The sequence below is a fragment of the Synchiropus splendidus genome, chromosome 14 (genome assembly GCF_027744825.2).
Source record: "Synchiropus splendidus isolate RoL2022-P1 chromosome 14, RoL_Sspl_1.0, whole genome shotgun sequence".
Classification (NCBI taxonomy): Eukaryota; Metazoa; Chordata; class Actinopteri; order Syngnathiformes; family Callionymidae; genus Synchiropus; species Synchiropus splendidus.
The window spans coordinates 14,776,047-14,801,651 of NC_071347.1; the positions used below are offsets into that span (position 1 = coordinate 14,776,047).

General features: G+C 43.8%; 1 protein-coding gene across 4 annotated transcripts in view; it reads left to right on the plus strand.

Annotated features, from left to right (window-relative positions):
- The window catches only part of mctp2a (multiple C2 domains, transmembrane 2a), a 45,909-nt gene extending 20,929 nt beyond the window's left edge, over window positions 1–24,980 (plus strand). For all 4 annotated transcript variants that reach the window (XM_053885222.1, XM_053885223.1, XM_053885221.1 and 1 more), the window contains exons 18-23: window positions 7,602–7,721; window positions 9,552–9,593; window positions 16,873–16,982; window positions 17,163–17,272; window positions 20,866–20,963; window positions 24,253–24,980. In XM_053885222.1, coding sequence (XP_053741197.1) covers window positions 7,602–7,721; window positions 9,552–9,593; window positions 16,873–16,982; window positions 17,163–17,272; window positions 20,866–20,963; window positions 24,253–24,312 — 540 coding nt within the window. In that variant the 3' untranslated portion in view covers window positions 24,313–24,980. The remainder of the gene's footprint in view (window positions 1–7,601; window positions 7,722–9,551; window positions 9,594–16,872; window positions 16,983–17,162; window positions 17,273–20,865; window positions 20,964–24,252) is intronic.
- The last annotated feature ends 625 nt before the right edge of the window (window positions 24,981–25,605 follow it).

Below are 25,605 nucleotides of genomic sequence, written 5' to 3' on the forward strand. Positions count from 1 at the left end.
TTTGCACTTTTTGCTTTTATTTTAGGAGAAAAACTGTACTTCGCATGAGGCATTTAGAACATTTGCTGACTATTTTCTTCTCACTTCACTGACTACAAACATTCCTTAACATAAGAAGGAGAAACAAAAAGTAAAAATGTGAAAAAGTAAAAAATAAATTGTCGACATTTTGTTCATATTCATTTTATGGATTTAAACCAACCATTTAAATATAAAATCTGGGCAGAATCTTAAGATAAATATATGTGCAGATATTTTGAATTGAAATAAACCAGGTGCAAGTAGTTATGAGCAAATATGAATCATTTTAGCGTGAGAATCAGCTCATGTAGTTTATAAACAAACATCATTCTGAAGTTAATCAGAATCATTAATATTCATCAAAAACTTTGTCGACATGGTTTGTTATTCACAGCGCTGAGTAAAAATGTAAGAACAGTTTTTGTCGTCTCTTAAATATTTAGAAGTAATGAAAGTTGTTTAAAGTGGCTATTGAGTGCGTGTGTTTGTGTTTGAGCCTGGGTTTTCTGTTCATTCATGTTGGATGATAAAGGAGTGGTTAAAATTTGTCGGTATGATTCAGGGGAACACACATTTGGGTTTGTATCTCAAAAGTATAGCATGTATTACAAGTTAAAAATAGTTCCAAATTAAAATTGCCGTCAAACCGCCAGTGGAATTGTCTTTATTTAGCGGCGTGGAATGATAACACACTCCCCGAATGTGTGCAACACCTGTGAGGGTTTTCATCGGTGCATCTGTTCTTCTTGTTGTTCTGCTCATGTGCCTGGATGTGCTGTGTTTAGGCGTCCGTGTGGGCGGCATCATGATAGCCGCCGTCAACGTCGCGGCCACCTAACCAGTCAGGGAGGACTCTGCTCCCCAGGCAGCCGAGGGGCTGACCCGTCCACCTCTGTGTGTGGCCTCTCTGGAGCCGATCACGGCCCCGGTGTGTTAACCTGCATGAGAACGGAGCTGACAGCCAGAGGGAGTCCATGCCACTCCCTCGCCACCTCCTCGCAGGGGGAAAAAGGCTCACATGGCAGATTTGTCTCCCAGGAGGTTGCTCAGTGTTAACGTTCCCGACATGGATTAAACGCAGTGGCCAGCGCTGGCGTGCAGGGTCAGTGTAGCCACCACTGACTGGCACCGTGGGGCCCCGGCTGACCGCCTCACGCTGGTGCTACTGTGGCCCCGGCATGTGTCAGGCTGGTGGGGTCAGCGGGTGGGAAGAGAATGCATCATGATGGCTTCAACAAAACAAACTGCTTTTACTTTTATACTTGGAAAATAAAACAAGCCATTCAGAGCAATTAAAATGATGTGACATTAAATCTGTAACTCTATTTAGTATTTTCACAGTCAATAGTTATTTGAAGTCAGTGTGATGAGGTCAGTGAACGCAACATTAGATCTCAGATGGAAGAAGTGTCTTGCAACTTTTGCTAATCAAATCAAACAGTATTTACGGTTGTAAATAAGAAACACGATTTGTTTTTCATGAGATTTTTCTTTTGCAACTGTGTCGAAGTGAAACTTATTTCAGTGACAAAAAGTACAACACATGACCAGAGCAGAAAGTTATGCTAAGCACTATGAGCGCTCTGTCTTCTTATTCTGTTTTTACTTAACAATCTCCTTTTGTCCTAGTGAAAATAAAAAGTCAGCTGAATCATCTTTGTCACTTCACAATAAAACTATTACAACTGATTTATTAGAATAAAAATTCCATATTGTCTTCCACAGCTCTCTCCTGAGCTCCTTGTTTCTTCCCCCTCAATGCCGTCTCCCCCTCCCCAGTCGATAAGACTTGAGCTGAGCGTATGTGAAATATTTATTCAGCAGTAGCCGCGAGCATCAGCGCTGCCCACACACCCTACCTGCCCTGAAGAGAAATCTTATCTGGGCTTCCTCTGCCTCTGACACCCCCTGAAAGCCTGTCCCTGCGCTGGCCCCCGCTCAACACAAATTACATGTCTCATTGCTCTGCGTTTTCTGCTACTTTAAAGCCTGCCGTCGCTGTACCCCCCAAAGAGGTCTTCAAGAAATAAATGGAACAATATAGAAGAGTACTTTTTGCTGTTATTCCTGCATGGTACTTAAATCCTCAGCACTCTAGTATTCAACTGTAGCTTATACTTGTCTGGAAGTATTTTATTGCTCAAGGCAGTCTATAAGCAAATACCACCACAAATTCTAATATTTGAAATGTTATTGTATTATTGTTTCACTGTTTCGAGTTTTTAAAATTAAATTCTTAATTCACTGAATGCCTGAATGGACCATAATCTTAAACAGTGAACACAAATCTAGAGGATTACTGTCCTTTTGTTTGACAAAAAATTGCAATAATTGACTCCTCAAAGCTTTTGTTTCACTGCATACCAAGCTATAAAACATGATCATGTTCTCAGGTTAGATATGAAGGAGCTGTATAATTAAGTATAATATATATAAAGTAATTGGAAGTCACCTCAGAAGGTTCATCTCTAAAGTATATGCCTTTTGGATTCTTAGTGACCAACTCAGCCGGAGCTGGGGAGGAAGTGAGTTGTATATTCCATCCTTAAAGATGAAGCAGCACTGCAGTTGAAACATCCAATGTCAGTTTGGTTATCAAATGAGAGCACAGCAGAAGACCCGACAACATGCTGCGTGCTCTACACCAAGACAAGTTTTCCCTCTGCGCTTATCTCTTCTGTGTGATTACACGCATGCTGCTACCAAACGTCTAGTTACTTTGACATCATCATTGTTTCTAGATGTTTGTTCTCATGTAAGTAAATATTAAACTACACTGTCACCTGAAGGGTAAACAAAGTTTCATCATTATCCAGCATGGGTGGTTTTTACAGTCCTTGTTTCCCGACATCTGATATTCCCATAAATGCCGGAGTTATTGTGATGCCCATATTTGTTGTTTTTTATTGCAGAGCACAGATAAAAGAGGATTTGGCAGCTGGAGTCTTTTCTAACGAGTGGTTTCCTGAGGTTGTGAGCAGTTAATCATTTTACAGGATGGAAGAATCCCTAAAAGTCTTTGTCCCTTTGTTCCTGAGACGGTCTTCTTCCCCCCCTCCCGGGAGATGGCGGGTGGTGGGAGCCGCCGTGCTTGCTCAGCTTTAAGTTATTTTATTCACACTTTTAATCGCTGAGTGCTTTATTATTAGGTGCCAGATTGCGCTGGCCAGGGGATCTGCATGAGAAGGCGCTGAATGCACTTGGTAGAATCATATTAATGGCACTATAAAACAAATCTGTCAGCCTGTTCTTAACCTCTGCCAGCAGACTTGCTCTGCCCGGCTTTGCCCTCTTCTCCGAGCGCTTACAGGTGGCTAAGGAGAGTGCATCTCCATCATCTCCGCCACCGCGTGCTAATAGTTTTATTAATTCATTGTTTTTTTCCTGCTCCCCAGGCGCCCCACGCATAATCATACAGACATTTCTCAGCTAAATGGTGTTTGTCCGCTCCCAGACATGTTTCCTTATATTCTCCATTACAAGGACTGTTTTTTGCTTTACTGTTGAGTGAAGTTAAAGATGTAGCACCATAAGTCCGGAGTTGTTCATTAAACTGTATTGTGTTAGAACTGTTACCAGTATATTATACGTACAAATAATCGTGCATGCCAGCTTGATTCTTATGATTTCCTGGAGCTGATTTGTAGAGATAACATCAAGTCAGCATTTGGCATGTAGCATGTTGACTGGTGGGGGACTTAAGACCCAGGAGCAACAGTTCAGTCCTTTTTTGTGCACCAAACGAATTGGGGACAACTTGCGTTGTCAGGGGAAAGGCTTGAAATGTTGCCACTGAGAACAAGCGTTTGCAACAAAGGAAACAGACTTGATGGCAATGTTGAAGTCAACAGGGTTCCCCTCAGCGCTTTACACTGGGATTTTGAACCCTTTACACTGAGATTTCACACCTACACTGAGAACTTTCCTGCTTACAGGGAGTTGGAGACTTGTAATGTCAGCTCATCTTCACTGTCACTTAAGGATGGGCTTTTAAGGTAGACCGTTAAGGATGTACGTTTTCGTAATCATCCCCCTCCAACAAACTCCCCTACGCTGGGAAAAATCCTGGGGAGAACCCAAGTCACGGTTCAGGAGTACAAGAGATCAGCCTGTTAATGATCCCCATTACCGAGCAGGTTTGCTTTCCAAACCAGAAGATGAGGTCAGTTGCAGAGGCTCAGAGGAGACCGGGCGAAAGGGAGAGGAGCTTGATTCTCTGTTTGTTTGAGGGCAAGGCAGGTGCTATTGTCAGTTTAAGGTCTGTCCAACAATGAATGTTGGAATGACTTGCTTCTTAAACAATCTGGCGGCCTGCTGTTGAGTGTCGACGTCAAGTGAAGGCCCATTTATGAACTGATGAACGGATGAACTGAACGCGTAGCACAGACAGGAGGCTCCATCCGTATCCAGATCCATACATAACCTTGTGCATAATTGGTCCTACACTCAGCAGTCTTTAATAATTGCTCTTTTATAGTGACCTGTACAGTTGCCTATGCTAGTAACGTCATGAATAATTTTGTATGTTCACACTGATAAAAGTTCCAGGTGATGTATTGCAACTTGTGATGGCAAAATACTCCCAAAATGCACATCTTTGATGACAATTATTGTGGATTATTCTCATCAAAATTTATGCCGTCTTCTCTTAATCACTCATCTGATGGATAATAAAACATAAACCACTTAGCTGGGAATTAGTTCTGTCGCAGAGAAACTCGGAGGAATGTGACGAGACGGGGGGCAGTGGGAGGGGTGGGAAGTGTGTGCGCGTACAGTCCTGCCTCTCCTCATTACTGCAGGATATCTGACGGCAAAGTCTCAGTCGGTGCGCCTGAGTGAAGGAATCCAAGCTCTGCCCAGATGTTTCCCTCCATCATTTTTATTAGTGTTAAAAACCCGTGTAGATCCTGAACACATGGGCTGACAAACGGTGAGGGGGGATTTGTGGAGATATTCCTGACAGTTTTGGTTTATACCCACATTTAAGCACTCAGTTTAGACACCAGGCATTGTATTTCTGGAGGCTTTTTATCTTGTCCACCGAGCCAGAACGCGGCGAGCAGAAATTTGCATTAGTGGGCGATTATGAATACCTGTGACAGATTCTCTCTGCCGGCTCCCTGGGCGGAAATGAATTGGCTCCCTCTGTTGACTCGCACAGGAAGACAGAGACCAAGCAATTAGACTTTAGTGGTTAATGTAGCAGCTTTTGCAGGGAGGGCAAGGGGGTTCAACGCTCCTGCTGGGCTCATGTCAGTTTCTCAGAGCACTCCCCCCGCCTCTTCCCTTCGCTTTTTTTCGGAGAGTACCGGGAATATGACAGGCTACCTGTCCAGCAGCCGGCTGAATTCCTCTGGGGGTGAGAGGAGCGTTGCTTTCCCATAGCCTCATGGGATTTGAGGTGACAACACATGACGTAGGTTATTCATAACTCAGAAAAGATGTACCGCAGTGGCTGTCGCACATCATGCATATTCATTGTTTGTCGGCCGCTACCTGCAGTTCGTCGTTTCACATGCTCTGCAAATTAGGTCTTATGATGAACATCGCAAGCGTTTTTCATTTAGATTAAATGGTTACCAGTCCACCGAGGGTGGATTCAGCAGCACCTTACCAGTGTGTGTTAGGAGGTGAACCCTTGGGCATTGGGTCTTCAGTGTTGTCTGAATTACTCATCGTTTAACATTCCCCGGTGGTCCGTTTGAACCTCGGCCTGGCGTGGCAGTAGGTATACTAGCCCCCTGAGCAACAATCACCGACACCGTACGGTCGCTCTGACAGGGGCCGTCTGCTATTTACCACGCTACGATGGGAGCCTGAAGGCCACACCGTTTCACATCCTGTCTCAGCACTAAGTCGAACATATTGTTTGTTGTCCAAGTTGCCTCCAGCACTTTCAGCTGAGCATACTACAACCCATGTTCGGAAAGTAAGATAAAATCCGCGCAACGAGGGAAATTTTTGGATTTTGGATTTGCAGAACTCTTCTTATATCTGTGTTGTTTTATTTTATCTTGCACAATTGCTGGGTTGCTTTGTAAGACCACATCTGTTTAAATGCAACGTACTGAATCTTTCTTCAATCTGGTGGCTAAACGGTTATAATGTGCTGTATCTGTCCATACATTGCGGTATATTGCGATACTCTAGGTTCAGCAATCTATTATATTTGTTAACAAGAGCCATCTTTTTAAGGTGGGAGTCAGATATTGCAGTGCAATATTATGTGCATAAAAAACACGTTTATTGTTATGAAGTCAGTTAGACCTTCGGTTACATTTTACAGTCCATGAACAGCTCCCTGAATCAACAAAATATTCCCAGCGAACAGAAAGAAAGTGTTGTGTTACTATTAGACACCTCACAAATGAAGCAGCAAAGCCAAGTATTTATGTATTATTGATATAGCCAAATTAAAGTACCAAGTCAATATCACACAGTCACCTATAATCGTTACAATATTGTGGCATCAAGTATCATGATGTTTGAGCTTATCTATATTTTCTTAAACCCCAAGCCAATAAGAAATTATGCTGGACTACATATTGCCCCACAAATGATTGCTGATAAACAATGCTCATTTCTACATTATTTTATGACCATGCTGACCTTTACTGATAGTTTCCATTGCAAGAAGGTCCTTTCATATGGAAGGGTTTCATAAAAGGGTGGGAGAGGGTCATGTAATACACACTGACTATGAGTATGCATTGCATATGCATGCAGAGATTTCTGAAAATCGACGACAAAGTCATCATATTTGAACTTACTTATTACTTATTACTGAAAGAATGGCAAGTCTCTGTTTGATGTCCTCCTTTTGTGCAACATTGACGGTCTGGATTAGTGAATGATCACATAGAGACACACATCAATTTTTCTTTTTTTTAAATATTGATGGACAGTAAATATAGTTTGCCTGTTTTGTTTTAGACTGAGGCACGTAGTCCCAGTCTGAGTCGGCTGGATCGTTTGATTTCTTCTGCCTCACCCTGCTGGTGTGATCCTCCTCACACATTCCTGATCATTCCAGTCGCAGACAGACTCATTAGACTGTCGCTAAATGGGTTTAAATGCAGCCGTCCAATTAGTGCTCTGCTGTGAAATGCAGTGGGTGTTGTGAGACGTGCTTAGCAGCACTCCTTTACCGAATTATGAGGGATTACTCATTCAGTGTGATCCATCTTATTTCAACCAGGGGTCTTGGCTTTTCTCGGTGGCATCACCATGGTGGGGCTAAATGTTGCCAATTCCTCCCCTGTTGCCATATGTGGTCTGTCAAAGAACCTTTCTACTTTTGAATAAAGAGGATTCTATGTGCTTGTTAAAATGGAGCACATCTTCACTAGCTAAGTCTCAGATTTCACTCAGCTATGAGACATCCTGCCGAGGAGATGCTATAATGTGTATATAAATAATACTTTAAGACGGTGAAACTTGTCTGTAATTTTTTGTTATTCTACGAGTGTAAATAGTCAAGTCTGCTGCCATCAGCTAGGAGTCTGAGAAGGTTAATGCTATCGCGTTTGTGACCAGATTTAGAACATGGCTAAATCCATCACATCCTGCCTCCTCAGATTTTCCTGGTGACAGTGTGGAACTGCGAGATCTTCATGCTGCCGCTGTTCCTGCTCCTGCTCATCGGATGGAACTACTTCCAGCTCGCCAAAGGAAAAACCAGCTCCAACCAGGACCTGGTAGGTGTCCCTAGCTTTAGAGGGTACACAACCGATAACACATCCATCCATCCATACTGCGTATCTGGGTCCAGGCCACAGGGGCTACTGTCTCAGCAGGAAAGCCTAGACACTCCTCTCCTCAACCATCTCCAGTAGCTCCTCTATGGGGATTCTGAGGTGTTCCTTGGTATTCCTTGACCAGCTGTGAGATCAAATCTCTCCAGCATTTCTTGAGTCTGCCCCTTGGCTTCTTCCTAGATGGATATAACTGAAACATCTTCCCAGGTAGACATCGGGGGGGCATCCTCACCAAATGCACCATCCTCCTGATCTGGCTCCTCTCAATGCGAAGGAGCAACGGTTCGATTACAATCCTCTCCTGGAGATCTTTGCCCGTAGCCTGAGCCCAGTCAGAGAAGGATGGAAGGTCTCTCAACTAACCCGCTAACCTACCTAACCCACAACTATGGTCACAAAATTGTGGACACATGTTCACAAATGAAATAAAAAAAAAAAAAAGGAAAAATCTCTGCCCATGATCTCGTGACCATAGTAACGGATTGGAACGCAGGTTGGTGGGCAAACCGAGAGCATTGCCTTCTACCTTTCGGAGTGTCTGGGCCACTCTTGAACAAGACCTGGATATTGGGCTCCTCCACTTGGGACAAATGGTAATGGACAGGGATCAGGACTGGTGAAGTTTTGACACAAAAGGTTTAAATGTTTGTGCATTTTGTCCCTCATGTCTTCATAAATGAGTCCGCTGGTGTCGCCCAAAATAACTGCTCACACTCCCATTCCAGTGGACAGTTCAGTAATCAACCAGCAACCTTTGGAATATTGATGCACTGTACATAGCAGCAGCCGTAGTGTAGACTCAGAAAGGACAATTTCACTAACCACCGATCCACCGTCCTGTCCTGCAAGCCACTTGGGAAATTTAAAATGTATCGCAATTCTAGCTACCTGAACACACAAGTGATAAGCGTATTGTTCTGCTTGGTCACATTTATCTGGACTTAATATATCGGCCTTGAATGTAGTCTTCATTGAACCGTGAACATTGTGAGAATCTATAAAATGTTCCGCTGTACAACTGGTGAAACAATTTGCTACACTGTCTTTAGTTTCCCTATAAAACACAGAACCCCAGCAGGAATTTAATCTCTTTAACGTGAATTCTGCTGATATAGCCTGGCCACATGTGCCACAACAGGAACATAACATTATCTCCTCTTTGTCTAGTGTTACCCTACACGTCTGTGAAGGTTAATGCTGTTCACACATTTTACCGCTCCCCCCCTTGTTTCACCACACAGACCCTTACCGAACAATGTTTTCATCCCAGGGTGGGTGTTTATGGCTGCTGGCGAACAAGCCGTCCCTGGGCAATGTTAAAGCTCTGGCGCGCCCTAATATCCAGTGCAGGGACTCTGTCACCCCCTTGGTGACCCTCTGGCCGACAATGACACAGCTCTGTTCCCAGGCAATGTCACAATGTGCGCTGCAGTCGGGTCAGGGATGACTTGATATAAAGTGATCTAGGCAATAGCGTCCGAATTAAACATGTTTTTTTTTCTTCTTCTTCCTCGTTCTGTTTTGCTGTTATGTTGCGGAGAAATGAGATTGCTTTGGTGTGACAGTGCTGTTGTGAGGAAGGCCCTCTATCACCTCTGCTTTTGTGTGAGGTCACCCCACTGATGCAGTCTCTATGGAAACAAGCCTCTCCCAATAGGGGTGAATGTACTCAAAGAAGATTTCATTACTTGGTGTTTGTTAAAAATGCTCCAGTGCCCACATGTCCCGTTCGCTTTAAATCACCCTCTGCTCTCTTTTTCTTCCTTCTAGGTGAACATGGGCATCGGTGATGAGGATGAGGAGGACGAGAAGGTATTTGATCTTTTCTGTATTTTGAAAACATTTCCACATGATATGGAAACACTATTGGTTTGTATGTTTCTTCTCTGCCTTTGCTGTCACAATAAGTTAATTAAAAATGCATTCTTTCAAAAGAAATTGAATGATAGATTGGAAACTTGGGGAAAATTTTGATTAGATTTTATGTGTGTGGGATTTTACAATGCAGTGCTCGGTGTGGCCAGAACTATGACGGAATCTAATAAAAGAAAGTGTGAAGAAAGGGCGGCTTTACTTGAATGGCTGGGAGGGAAGACAGATGCGTTTTGGCCATCAACGGAGGCGGGACAGAGAATAAATTGCCACCAGCGGAGCCGTCGGACATGAAATGACCAAGCATTGTTGAACATTCTTTTATTCATGAGTATGTACGACACACTTCCACAGAAACTCTTATCAAGAAACAGATTTCAAAATATTGCGTTTTTTCTTCCGTTCAGTTTTGCTTGTCTTGGTAACATCTTCCTGTTATTGAAATACGTGCATTAACAACCAAAACAAAGCGTGATCTACACACCCAAATCAGTTAAAAGGGTAATAAAACTTTTTTTAAGGTACAGTTTTACTTCCAACAGAATACTGTGATCAACTTAAACTGCGTCGCTGGAATCTTGGACTCGTCCCGGACGACGGAATTATGTGTTGACCTCTGCTGGGATTTTTGAACGGAAATACCACTTGCGCTGGTATTTCCGTCCCTTCATCACAAATATGTTAGGACAACCCCAAATTCATCTTTTAAAGATGCAACACAAGATCCCTGTTAAACTATTTTGCCATAGACCTTGGATTTTGGCTGCATTTTGGTCAGTTATAGAATCAGAAAAGCAAGAATCAGTTTATTGCTGCAATCAGTTTTGTGTGGGAAAATGTGAAGTTTATCAAATTATATGAAGCGCAACAACATGATCAAAACTAGAAAACTGACTTACTAGTGAGACGGGTCGAGTAGGCCATTCATTTCTGGTTGAAATTAAAGAGAAAGAAATCAGTCTGCATGAAAACACTGAATTGGAATGGCTCCAAACTCACTGCTGAAGTTAACATTTACTTTTCCTATGCACACACTAAGGCATATTTGGGTTATAGACAAAGGGGAATGCTGGTGCAGTTGGCTCCTGCAAGGATTTGGACCTTCAGATTTGTATTTAATGTGCTGTTGTCACTTTGGATTATAACTGTCCAAACTCACCATGGGGGGCCAACTGTCTTGCCTGAAGTGCTTTAAACTGTATAACCCAACATAAATATATACAGTTTATAGAATATTAACTATTTTATGCAGAAGCAATTACAAGCATTCTTATTTCCATTTTTGTCTCTTTGTGTCTAAAATGTATTATAAACTGAACAAATTGTTGAAGCATAGTCGGTCTTTGAACTGTAAAGGTCCAAGACAGGTTTGGCGGTACTTCATCTCGTAAAGGTGTAAGAGGTGCGCTTCCTGTAAGTTTGTTGGATCCACGAGCATTTTGGATTTGGTGCGTTGCTTAGAACTGGAATCCTTATAGACAGTCTCAATACCTTGGATAGTTTGTTTGGTACTGTTGTAAAAAGAGTTATTTTCCACCTGTTCTATTAGCCATGGTTCGCACAGTCAGAGGTTTGTTATTCACTGTTTTAGTTTGATGAAACATCAATACTCTCAGCAGTTGTACGGATGACAACATGCCCCAAACTGGAGAGTGCTTGCTTCAACCATGTGGTTGAGCTGGATTTTGGCTCTATTGGGGTGACATGAATCCATGTTACAGTGAAAGAACATAACTAAGTCAAGTTCTTATGAGCAATACATTATACTTTAATACAAATTTATTTGGATCAGAGGAAGAACTCATTTAGATGTAATTGCTTGGATGTAGTTTTTATTTTTTAGCATGCCCCTTCATTGCACTATCATCCCAAATTAAAATCTTATCATCGTGCTTTCTCTTTCAACAACAAACATCTCAGCCGTAATCTTCTGGGTTGCTCGGAGGCTAACGCGTCATGTCTACTTGTTCGTTTGTGGGAAATAAATGAAGTTTGTTGATATCTCTCTTGTGTCTCACCAAAAACAAAAACAGGAAATTCTTAAGTAGCCCGAAAATTATACTTCCCCACAGCACATAATATTCAATTATACTCATCCGACTGTCTGTGCGAAAAAAGAAGGAAGAGTTAACAGGGATGTGCATTATTGCTTTATGGCAACGGACTGTGGAACTAACACAGAGCCTCAGAGCGAATGACCCCTGTGCTGCATGTCTAGGCCCAGGATTCATATCCATAATGCGCTCAATATATTCTGTTGTGATGACCTGAGGCTAGGAAAAGAGCCAGCTACTCTTAAAAACACAGGCAATCTCACCAACTCGACTCTGCAAGGTTGTGCTAATTCACAGATGAAACTTGCATGATCTGTCTGCACAAGGAACCCAAGCTCACAGACAACACTGGCAATTTGGTTTTATATTTAATCGGTAAAGATGGGCTGTGAAGGGAATATCCACGCTTGTTTCTGTCCACCTATAATTGAATTATTCCAGTTTATTATCCTGCAGTGTAGTCCTGCACAAACACACCATTTAGATGTGCGTTATGGTTGCTGTTAGACTCGGTGCTGGGCGGGAGCCAACCTGATGCCCAGATTAGATGGTGTCATTTATGCTCCATGTAAGTGGCGCAATAATCCCAACAGGCGATGTTGTCCTCAATATGTTTGCCTCGTGACAAGCGCTAACAAGGAACTGTGCCGTGACATGCTGACCTATGTTGCAACAATATTAGTAGCACTGACTCTGATTATCCAAAAGTCTGTGTTCTGACTTAAATGTCAGTGCTGAGCCATTTGAAACCTGCTTGAGGTAGCCTGTGATGATGGCCCAATGTCTACCAGTGATTTCTGTAACCTCTCAAAAATGTTCTGTTTATTTGTGGCCGAATAATAGCACTGTGGTTGGATGCAGGTCCAATTCCAGATCGATCGCTACATACACTAACATTTGCTAGATAATCACTATCATATCTATTACTGTTGTAGTACTGGAGACCAGTCTTGGTCTCGAGACTGGTCTTGAGACCAATATCTGGGGTCTCTGTCTTGAATGCATTTTTACTTAGTCTCATCTCAGACTGGGCAGACTGCGGATTTCTATTGACGATGTATCAAGACTGACAGAGAAAACTGTCATAATGTGTGAAAAAAAGTGATTGTTTTGTTCAGTTTTTATGTGTTTTTTTCTTAGATATTTAGGGATCTCAAACTGATCCACAAGAGGGCCACAGTTTTTTGTTGCAAATAATCAGCAGGATACCATTAAGGTTCCTGCAAGACTGTAAATTGTCAGACTGGTGCTGCTTGTTTCAGCTGACACCTGATTGGTGAACCAATATGTGCTTGTTTTATTGGAACAAAAACCTGCACCCACTGCGGCTCATTTGTGAATCACTTTCAAACTCCTGATATATACCGTCTTGGTCTGGATACTTTCCTGTCTTGATAATGTATTGGTCTCAGTTGGTCTTGAATGTGTGTCACCTGGGGGATGTTTCAAGTGTTTCCCCCAGAATAGTTTTCTTATGTGCCCCCCAATAGCCAAACTTTCTGTTTGTTGATGGATCTCAGCGGATGTCAGCCACGATTCTTTTTTTTTTTTTAAGTTTTTGCCATCGAAAAAAAAACCTGAGCCCATGCTGTTTGTCATTTTTTTTTTTTTTTAATGACATGCAAAGCACACAGATTGACATCCAAACAGTTGCATTTCAAATAAATACAAATTCCTGAAGACGAGCGATGAGGCAGGTTAGTTAGGGAGGTGTTCATTAATGACGGTTTGAAGTGACTGCTGCTCTTTATTTGTTGGCTGTGATGAAAGAGACAGGGTTTTGTTTTCTTGCGTGAAGAGTTATTGTCAGAAATCCACTCTCTCAGTCTGATGATTTCAACTGTATAATAATTTCCTAAAATAAGCACCAGAGTGGGACCTCTCGCTTTGAACATGGTTCTTATAAAAGTCGTGTTCTGTGAGGGAGGCATTAGCTGCCTTTGTTTTCCATGCTCAGGCGTCACCTCTCCCAAGCTTTCATAGCGCCTCAGAGCCCGTTCACACTCCGAGGAAATGAAATATCTCCTTTCATTTACTAATTAAGCGGTTGCCCATGTTTGTTTTAAGCTGTCAGCTTTAATTTAAAGTGGCTTATTTGAAAGACTTGTTATGGTCTCACTGTCACTTTAATGCGGTATCATGTAGTCAGATCAAGCAGTGTAGCTTTACACCTCCTATCAAAGTCTTCTGTAAAATATTTGGGGTTAAAGAGTGATCAGTGGTAAATTTGATGCCTTCAAAGCGCTCTCTCTCTTCGTCTCCTAACGTGTGAATAAAGGCTGTTTCCCAGTGAGGAGGGTATGATTACCACTCAAATATGTTTTTATCCTCCTCCCTCCGCCTTGAGGAAGAAATATGTAAACCTCAGACGGAGTAGCGGGAATGTTAAGGCATGATGTTAAAGAGAGACGAAAGGCAACGCAGCGCTACAGCGGGATAATACGGACCAGATTCCGCTGTCCTCGGGGAGAGCAGCCGCTTGCAAATCATGTGTGGGCAAAGTGACTTCCTTTTGGCCTTAGGTATCAATTGTGCAGATAAATAATATTTTAATCATAACGTAAAGAAACAGACACAAGCACACGCCCATAGATCTCCAAGATGAAACAGGACTAGCTCGCCCCCCAGGCTGGCAGGACTCGTCTGGTGCGGCTACCAGGCCAGGGAAGGGAGAGCAGGGAGCTGGTGGTGGTGCCGGTGCAAGACTGGGGTTCTAGGGGTAACCCTATCGTTCACAACTTTAAATGTCACGAGCTGTGCTATTTAATTTGCTAATCTAAACACAATCCAAACTTTATTTGCATCATTAAAATCAAGTAAAGTCGAACCCCAAAAACTATTATTTACTTGCAGGCCTGAAATTGTCACATTATATTCCGGCAATTCCTCTTCTCCTGACTTGCTGCAATTGGGATATTTACATACCACACCGGCTACATACTTAGTTCAGTGCTGTTCGTGCCAGTTTCCATGATTTGTTCCCTCCGACCCCTATGTCTGGTGTCTACCTTACCTTTTCTTCATCTTCCCCTGCATCACCTAGACCGACCTCGCGTTACCTACCCAGGGTTGTCATCTCCTCCTTTTGGATCCCTGACCTAACTTGCCACTTCTGTGTTCACTTACGGTAGCATTCCTGTTGTGCCCAATCCGGTACTCATCACGAAAGCTACCAATGCTATTTTCAGAATTTTCCTGACTATGCACTTGTAACACATCCACATTGTTGGCCTCTTCCTGGACGGAGATCAGACGGGCTCTACATCATCAGCTGAGCACAGGTCTTGGGCGCCAAAGAAATGGAGCTTGAGATTGATCCCGTCTTTGGAGTGCTGTTTGGAAATGAAAGCCAGTTGGTTTTCCTCCCTCTACCTGAGGTCCATTTCAGGTTCTGCACCTGTCTAAGTGGACATCTGAGATCAGAAGCCTAAACTATGTAATTGGGACACTGAAACGGGAGCTCATTATTGCTTCTTGTACCATTTTCATTTGGGAGGGGCGGCGGGTTCAGGGCGCACGCGGTGGTTTGTCCAGTTGTGAAGAAGGGCCACTCTTAAGCTCCTGGTCATGATGAGACCGTGAGATGTTAATCTCCGCGAGGCATTTTTGTGATACTTTTGCCTTTTTTGGACAGTGTTGAGTCTCCAGTGTCTGTCCGTATCAGAGCCCAGTGGGGGAGGATCTGCTAGTGTGGGAATTGCTCTCTTCCTGAGCTTTGGTGGTGGAGAGTGGGCCTGACAGCGGGAAGTCTCTCGGTCCTGGCAGGCCCCGCGTTCCCAGGGGCGGCCTCATGAAGCCCTGATAAAGGCGTTCTGTCTGGACCCTGTCAGTGCACTCGGACTGGAGCTCCGGTTTGTAACGTAAACACACAGACGTCCTCCAGCCGCCTGCTAGGGTCCATCTGAGCGCCCTCCCCCAGCACTCTCACTCTTCCTCTCTCTGCCCGCCTCCCTGTCATCATTCCTGTCATTACTTCCCTTTGATGCCAGGCTTTTCAGGCCTCTTTAGCTTGCGTGGCTCTTGTTATCGCTGGTCACTTCTGTCCTTCTGGAAGGCATCACAGTGAAGCATTTGTTATTTCTTGTCGTGGTGTAATCTCAATTACTTCATTTTGAGAAGACCTCTCCAAAAGCATCTATTATGGGGACTCATCCTTTGCCAAATAATGTTCTATATGTGCTCTTGGAAACACCCATAAAGGCTAAATCTCTCTTCTTTGAAGATCTAGCTGCTGTTTTTTGGAAATAAATAAAAAAGCTCTATTAATAATGTTTCCATTCCAGAAGCCACATCCGGCCTGATTTACTGTATGTGGAAATGTTTGCCCAGTAACTAGCCAATTATTAAGTTCCCAATTTATTGAGCAGTCTTGAACTATTCTGAAACATTTTAATTTTAAATATATGTTATTTTTTGGTTAGCAATGCAAAAGCAAGTCGTGTTATAGAAGAAAATATTTGTTTGTCCTTTTGAAATTGGAAGGTTAAGTCTGTTGTAAATTCAACTCTTTGTCTTCTATTTGAAGCATTGTTTTGTGGCAGAGAAGATCTCTTTTCTAAGAGACAGGAATAAAAAAAAAAATCCAAAACTGGAATGCGGGAATGATTTTTAAAAGTTGCTGTTGTGCCTCCAAAGTATGGGTCACTAGCTTCACCCTTTAACTTCAGCGGCTCTTATTTCCTTTGTCTTGTTCAGACTTACCTGCTGATAAATACCAATTTGTATACTTTGCATAGCCCTTCAAAGATGCAGTTGGAAAAACACTTGTGCCGACTTGCTGGTGGAATTGAATCCCTCCAAAGTTTGGCGGCCCCCGGCTTCTCGCCTGGGTCATATTCCGGCTGATTGCAGATGGCCATTTTGCACACTTTTCATCCACCAGAGAGTCTTGATTGTGCTGCACTTGTGCGGCGCTTCTATTGTGGTTGGCGGACAAAAGCCGAAATCTCCCAGCCGGCCACATAACAGCTTCTGAGCACCAAGTCTGTCTCATCTTCAAAAGAAATCTGAAGATGTTCCGTGTTTGCTCATTACCTGCTATTCAATAGATAAATCGCCCATAAGAGTGCCGCCGAAATAAACTTCTTTTTTTTTGTCTTTTCCGCCCAACAAGTTTCCACAGCAACTGTATTCAGCCTCTGTTTTCGCTGTTGTTTTTTTTTTAGGAAACTGCCAAGAAGGGGTTGATGGACAAGATTCATATGGTCCAGGAAGTGGTGCTCGCTGTCCAGAATGTTTTGGAGGAAATAGCAAACATTGGCGAGCGAATCAAGAAGTGAGTTGATGGGAAAAATGATTTTATTTGGTCACTAATTCTGCAATAATGCATAATAAAGTGTGAAGACTATTGCAGGTCATCCTCTACTTGCTCGTCTCATTTATATTATTGCATTGAATGATGGATATATGGGGAGGTATCGATGCTATTTCAACTGTTCCTCTCTTCTATTTGCAGCATATTCAACTGGTCTGTTCCCTTCCTGTCGCTTCTGGCCTGTCTGGTGCTTTTTGTGGCTGCAATGCTGCTATATTTCTTCCCCCTGCGGTACATTTTGCTGATATGGGGTAAGTTGTGTTTGCAGGAGATGTGAAATCAACCAACATTTCTACATGATGTTAAATCACATGTTGTTCTAGGGTGAATTGAAGCAGAAGAAGAACAGTAAAGTGCTAATGATGTATGATGTATATAAAATGATGCACACCAAAGTGTTCGGTGGTGGCGCCTCCCTGGTGGTATTTTCTGGTTATGTCCCTCCTGAATCAAGCATGCATTGAGCCTTCATTGGCAGAGGGTAGTCTGATCCGCTTTGTTTTCACTCCTGCCTCCGGAACCGACTTTGTATTGGCAGGGTAAAATGGAGGGGTGAATGGAGAAGAGTTGTGATTCTGAACTGATGAAGTTAAGGATCAGTCATTGTTGGAAACCATTTGCTGGCAGCTGCGATTTGACACCTGGTGCAGATCAAGTGAAATAACTTTTCATAAAACACGTGTCAAATACAGTGACTGAAAACCTTCTACCCATGTAGAAAGGTTTGGAGACTTAAGGAGGTCAGATGGTTTAGACACATGGAGAGGAGAGACACTATTGGACCAAGAGTGAAGAGGATATGATGGCTCAGGAGGATGATCAAGATTGGTCATGGTGGGGCTGGACTTGCTCATGGGAACTGCTGAGTTTCAATCCTCTGTGAAACCGGCTTTGTCTACACCAAACCAGTGCATTTTGATATTTTCATCCTCCAAACAAAATATAAGGATGTGATGAGTAAATGAAATCAATTTACTGGTCCAGCTGTTCCAACAAATCAGAGCTAAAAGGTCATCGAGGTGAGCCACAAAGTAGACCTCATCCATAAGTTGGTTCAGACGTCTAGATAGTTTTTGGTGCCGAAGCTTTCCGCTGTTAAAAGTTCAACTTTTAAAACAGTTATTATAGTTGTTTTGATTTTCTTTTTAACATATATGTCGTTAAAATCTCATGCGTAGCACCGTTGTGAAACTTTAGTTTTGTCTCCTTCCATGGTCTAATGAATTGAAGACATTGAAGATCCCCACACCTCTGCAAATGCTCAGAGATCAGACGGCTGAAGTTGGCTGAGCTCAGTGTGGGCTGATATGCCAGCGCCCAGCCACGGCGAGGCCCAGGGTTTGTGTGAAAACAAAGCAGTGTTGGAGTAGCAGGCTGTATATAATACATGATGTCCTTGGGCAGTCTGTAGGCTCCTGCTCCAGCCTCTCATTATCTGCTGTAGTCATAGAGAATAGACAGTCATCTCAGTGGTCAGGGAGATATGTTGCCCTCAACCGGCTCTCCTCCGCCAGCTGTAAGCCCACAACCACTGTACTTCCTCTCTGCCTTCAACACAATCAATACTGAAAAAACAGCATATCAAACGAAAGCACACAGTCTAAGACGGTCTTCTGCCTCCCCAGTTAACCCCCATCTCTGTGGTTGCGAGGCAATCCTTTCAAGTTGCTTGCACATATTTAAGTCCTTAGGTTCTTTGTCTGAGTGCGGAGCAAAGTACCAAGCTGTGTATATAATGGTGCCATCAAACGGGCCCCCGAGCTTCACTATATAAATATAGATATGCTGTGTGGGATATTAGTCTGCATGTATCACTCCTTCATTCAATAAAATTTAAATTCTCAAACTTTTTCAAAGCAGAGTCCTGAATACTAAGATGCTGCTTTACGTATTCAGGATTGATTTTTGTGGAAAGATGACTTGTTATTTTGTGATGAATAATAATAGCTCATAATCTTTTTTTGGACTCAGAGATTCCACTGTTGCGGTTCATTTCAGCACACGTCTCGACTCAATGAACTTCCTTGTTATTGGAGTTGTGAGTGTTGTGAGCAGTGTCAAAGTTTTACGGATGGTGATACAGTACCAGAAGGGGTGGTGCTGTGCTTTTCCAAGTGGGCTTTTGAAGGTCCCCTACACCAACTGAGACTCCTGCCTAGTCTTGGTGCTTTCTCTCCCACAAGTATCTACCCTCCTCGACGCGGCTCTTTAATTCTTTCTGCATAGAACTGGGGTTTTGTCGCCGGGAGCAACACTTGCTAATCACACCCACAGGCTATTCTGGGCCTGCCTGACCCCTGGGACCATCAGCCAACCAACTCGGATCATGGCACAAGTCCAGTTTATGCTAGCGTCGGATCATGGAATTCAGACCAGCTAGGACTTGTCACAAAGATCCTAGTGACTTCAAATAGCCACTGGTACATTAACAGTCTAGAGAAGTGTCCACTTGCATTGTTTTCCATTTTTTATTAGTACAGCAAATGCAACACTGAAACTCCTAAATATATGTGACATGAAGTTCCAATTGTTTGATTAGAATGTTGGCCTTGGAATTGTCTTTCATTTTCTTAAATGCCGCCAAAACAAAGATGGCTGACGGATCATTTCTGGACTACAAGGCGCTACTTGTTTCTGGTGGTCTGAACCTTGCAGCTTATATGACAGCGTGACTAATATATGGATTTTTACAGGCTAAAGAGTATCATCACATCAAACGGATTAAATCACAAACGTTTTATTTACCTTAAAGCAGCAGCTGAGATCGGCTGTGGTGTCGGAACTTAGGACACACGGGTGAAAACGGCGCATTTTCGGCGCTTTAATGTGAATAAAAGATGTGCGGAGTTCATGATTCAAGTTCAGTACATTGCCCAGTTTGTTTCAAGAGTCAGTCTCAATGCTGGACCTAGTTTAGAAGTGGTCCTTATAGACTGGTGTGGCTTATTAATGAACAAGATCTATTTTCCTCCTTAAATTTAGTGGATGCTGATAATATTCTGGTGTGTTGTATTGTCTGGAAATTACGGTAGAACCATTTTTTAAACGGATCAATCAGGAATATACTGTATTTTTATTTAACCTTAAACTTTTGTGGTGGTGGATTTGGGACTCGAATGCTCGAAATTAATCAAGGGATTTTTTCTGAGCTATAAATAGTTCTTGCTTTTGTTTTATTAAACAGTACTTAAAGCGTTAAGTTCAGTCCACACTTTTTTCTATTGTTGCCAGAACTTATTTTCCTCTTTGCTTAATTTGACTCACTTTTCACTTTCACAAGTATATCATTGCTTTCACAAGTACTGACTTAGAGCACGCATGAAAAACCCCAGGTTCTAAGTCAAATGAGCCCTTTTCTGGCAGGCCCTCAAGTGCTCCAAATGTATGTCCCCTCAAAACAAAGTTTAGAAATTCAGCTACACTTTAGATTAGAGAGCATTTATAACCCTCTACTTCTTCATATGTAGTGGTTGTGATTCATGCCTTGCTAAATCTGACTATATTTTACCCTGGAATGGTCACCGAAGGTTTGCACTAAAAACATTACCATAATAACTGATTTCTAACAGTAAACAGGCAAGTTTAAGAAGAAAGAATTGCTGTTCAACAGGCTGTGTGTTCCGGGCCAGACTGACTGATTTGAAGTCAGACTGCAGCTCCCATCCTGAGCTTCAGAAGGCAACAAAAGGAGGGACTTGAACAGGGAGGGTCATGAAGCGATGGCTAATCGATTTGCTGTCACGTTTAGCCGCATAAAAACGCTACACAACTTTCAGTCCTGACATGACGGGATTGTAAAAAAAAAAAAAGTACTTTAAATATTCATGCGTTCTTGTTTTCACAGGCATTAACAAGTTTACCAAGAAGCTGCGCAACCCCTACACCATTGACAATAACGAAGTGCTGGATTTCCTGGAGAGGGTGCCGTCTGATGTTCAAAAGGTAGGGCTTGGGTTTTACATACAGATCGGGAGGGAATTCCCCAAAGGTGTCTGGATTATTTGCTGTAGCAGAATTCCCAAGTGTTGTGGAGCTATATCCCCTGGCTTTGTTTGATTATTTATGTTCCCTCCACTTTAAAGCGGCCCTCGGCCCAATTATTCCTCAGTACCGCTCCGTGTAGTTGCTGAGATCCGTCTCCGGCCATATTGTCACCGCCCCGACTGCTATTAGCAAATTTTGCCCCGTGTGATTGAAGCGGTGAGACTCTAAAGTGCGCGAGTGGTAGTGAGCCAGCAGAGGGCTTCTGACGTCTCCGGCTGTGTCAGCACACGCGCTCTGATGTGGCCCCAGTCACTTCGGGGTGGTGCAGTCAATTAATGTAGTGGTGAGCCCCAGTCGCCTTGCTAGGTGCCATATGTGATTACATATTAGCCACGGCTGATATGTCATTTGCATTGACATCACAGAGCTGTCACAGTCTTGTAAGTGGAGCTCGCCGCTCCCTGACGGAGACACTCTCTCTGCCAGGAAATGAAGTGCCACACAAGCGCCTTCATCTCCAAGGTAGCGCCGCAGACAAGAAGCCGCGGAGAAATCCTGACAGTCTGGATCTGGAGCGACACTCTCACCCCGGTCTGTTACTCGGCTGCACCCTTGATGTCGTCCTGCAGCACGCCGCCACTGCCTCCTCTGTGATGTCGGCGGGAGTCTGTGTTGTTTGAGATTTGGCTCGCCGCGCTGGCAAAGCAAGGTGGCGACTACATTGTGATTCCGAATCCTTTGTATGTCTTCATCCCCATTGGGAGACAAGGTTTGAGCTTTGAAAACGACTCACTTTCAAATCCCAGGGAAACAATACTTCCTTTTTTTTCCCATTTGAAAGAGAAACTACATCTTGAAAATAGCTCCCGTCATGAAAAACAAAACACCCTTAAGATGCATCATAAGTACGTTTCATTTGGAATCGCGGAAAAAATAACCCCAACATCTTATACACAGGAGACCGGGATAAAACACTGGGCCACATATTTTTGTTTTGTTGACTCGGAACTTCAATCCGCAGATAGGTGCGGACACAAAAACACCTCAAAGGCTTAAAATTGACTCCTGTCTTTCTTGCAAATATGACTTGGCAATTAGCGCCTGTGCAAATCTACAAAGTCTGCCTCAAACCGGGACTTCTGACAACATTGTGTCTGTCCTGAAATAAGAAGCATCTGTCAGTTCTGAGGACAGTTTCATGTTCTGATGCAGGAGGCAGTCACTTTGTTCCCACGTTCCATCTCCCATTCTAATAATGGAGACTATCTAATTAGCATAGAGCTCTTACCTTCCTTCCACACAACTGCCGCATTGTTTGAGCTCAGCAGGCACTTCAAACGCCCAGTTTACGGATTGTAGCCCTTCGCTTTCCCACTTCAGCATATGATCGGCCCTTCATGGCTCATTTTGAAATGTTTAGAGGAAGACAAAGTACAACCTATCTTAAAGGGACACATTTTATACGAACATGCACCCACAGTTGCAGGTTAGCCAGCGACCCACGCTTGTCCAAAGCACCTAGCATGCTAGCTAAACATGGATCCTGGAAGTTTGTCAACTGTCTTTGCAGCAAACATATCACAGAGTTTAGTGACAGATTTAAAGGAAATCAGTCAAATAATACGTTTAAATGTGATCATCATCCATTCGCCAGGAGCTGCAAGAATTAGATATTGTCCAATAGGATGTTATTCAGATTCGGTATCAGTGCTTATTGTTATCATCATTAAATCTTGATTGTGTACCCTGAAAACACAACTCCTAAGGTTTCAAATTGACTGATAATATTTCTTAAATCCAAGGCACACGGGAAACAAAATACTAGCAAGTGCTTCATCTCATCCGCAAAATGATGTACTAGTTCGCTTACATCAACAGAAAAGGGAGGTTATATAAGTGTGTAAATGAGTGAAATGGTGCAGATGTCTGAAGTCCAGCAACAAACATTGCACTGGTTTAATGACACAATATTGTATTTGAGAATACAGTACAGTATACAGCACAAAGCGCTCACCTCTGAGAGGAAGTCATTCCTCGCGGCGGACATGTTTGTAGGACAAGCTCACTGCGGAATGGATTTCCTGACCGGAGGCGTGTCACTTCGCTCCACCTCTCACTCAGCTAGCAGAGCAGCTGACAGGAAGTAACTTCAGCAGACAGTGTGGAAGCTCATGTTCTTGGATGGGAAGTCTCCTAAGGTTGGATCAGGAGTTTCAGTTCTGTGAAAGACATTGGTATTGGACCAGATACTGGGTCGGCTCAGCCCCATCCCTAATTCACCACGCAGAACAAGAGCACGGAGTCGGTACTTGCTCAGCTGTGGACAGTCAAAGTTATGAAAAATCTGGATTGATTTTCCTCTGCTTTCCCCGATATTGAGTCATTTAATCCCGGAATGGGTTATTTAAAATGTCCTTTCTACTGTGTGCAGTGCCACCTTCATTTTGAACCGTAATGTTGCATTATTATTTTTAATAAATTAAGCAAATGCAGCATTAGATTCTCCTCCATATTCCAGGAGGATTGTGACTGAAATATCCTGAACCAAATGGAATGGAATCAGGCCCTTGATGATCAGATGTATTTGGGAATCTGAATCGATACCCAGCTAGAGACACTAGTAAGCCAGCGAGCTGCTCTGTCTCCTCACACTTAGCTTTGACACCGACAAAACAGCCTGATGATTTTAACTGTTTGACGTGGAACTGAAGCTCCAACTGATCCAGCCACTCCAAGTGCAAGTCTGTTATTTTATTAAGTTGGAGCCCCTTATTTTGGGGCTCCAACTTCCACTGTGTCGATAGCTCCTGCGAGTGTTTATCGTTCAGGTTGATAATCTTCAAACACGTCACCATAGAAGTGAGCGCTGCGCCGGCGCTCTGCAACACGAGCTGCGTTCTATACTTGGACTTGAAAGTTTTCTTCAGGGACCTGAAAGTGAGCGATTGTAGAGTTTGCAACTCCCCTCACTGGCCTGGCAGGTCGCCTCAACAGTTGATGCCTGTTTCTAATACTGCGATGGTGGCGCGGAGTGAGGGGGGGGTGTAAACTGGTACAGAACTCTTGACTTCTCAAATCCTTCCTCCCTGTGATTAATCCCCTCTGCTCCTGTGTTTAAAAAATGATTCATTACAGGCGAGGCCGCCTCGCTTTCCTCTGCACCAGCTCTCCTCAGGGGAGCCATTACCGTGCGCTCCGCTGAGCTCGGATTACCTGCCTCCGACCAAACCGCTGTTTGTTTTCACAGGTGCAGTACAGCGCGCTCAGAGCGCCCACCAGCCAGAGCCAGCCGCGCAGGAGAAAGTAACCCAGCAGACCCGGCGCCGGATGAAAGGCCGGCCTCTCTTTGAATTGGCTCCGACGCAGTCCACCTGACAAGAACGCTTCACTGCCACCAGAGCCGGCGACCCCTCACACCCCGTCACGGCGCCCCAGCTCTGCCCCCTGCCGCTGAGGGGCGCCCGGCCGCTCTCCGGCTTGTGTGTCTGCCGCCCCCCCGACAGGGGCTGTGAACTGCAGCAGCTAAGAGGGCAGCACATGGCGCTGTCAATCACCAGCCTGGAGGTAAAGAAAAGAGAGCGCCGCCGAGCTCAGCCTTCATCTTTTGGAAATCATTTCGCCGAGGAATGAAAAGCTGCAGGTTGGGCTTAGCGCAGCTCTCCGCCAGTTTGTTTTTAAATCTGAGATATTTGCCCGGAGGTGACGATAATCCAAGAGTTTATGGGAAACAAATCGCTGCAGTGCATTTGTGTGCGAGTGGTTCGACGTGGGTCGGCGCAGGTTTTAAATGCTCAGGTAGGTTACTGCACGCACAGCATATTTGTGAGGCTGCCCTTTGTAAAAAGTTGTGAAAAACAAGACTCTTCAAGCGCCACTCATCTCTACTTCTGTCTGATAGTATTTTTATATCAGTGTGTCATCATCAAGTGGAGACTTTATTACCAATAAAGATTTTCAGCTCAGTCTGCGCGAGGATGGATTACACCGCTTCTTTACTCTGTAAACACATCTGATTACACAACAGCGCCGCAGCAGCCGCCGACGCCGAGCTCACATCAAAGCTGCGAGCTTCCTAATGCAGCGCTTTGCTGCGTCCTCACAATGGTGGATGAGACCGAAACTGTGCACACACTCCGTGTCACTACCCTCCTCAACGTTCCTGTTAAAAACACTAATGATCGGAGGTAAAAACTTGGTTGTTTGCGACTCCATTTTCAGGTAAAGGCCTGAGTTTGGCGTCAGAAGTATTAGCTACTAACGGATCCTTCTTCGAAGTTGAACTGGAGTAACGTCGTGTTTGGATCAGGGACGGCCATCACACGCCCCCCCTCCTCTTCCTCCTCCTCACTGGTGAAAGAGCATCCATCTGTGCTTTGTGAGGAGTTTGATTGGCTCATGGGGACCTGGTGGAGCCGCAGGCTATCTCTTTTGACAGGCTGATAGAGACATCACTGCTGTCTCCCAGGAGCCGCCACCAGGGGTCTGTTTCAAAGTGAGAAGGTGTGGAGGTGACCCTGAGATTCAGACGAGCCCAATCCCACACACTGGCTCAGACCCTCCTACATCCCTGGCTCCGTTGGGGCCCAGGGGGCCCGCTGGT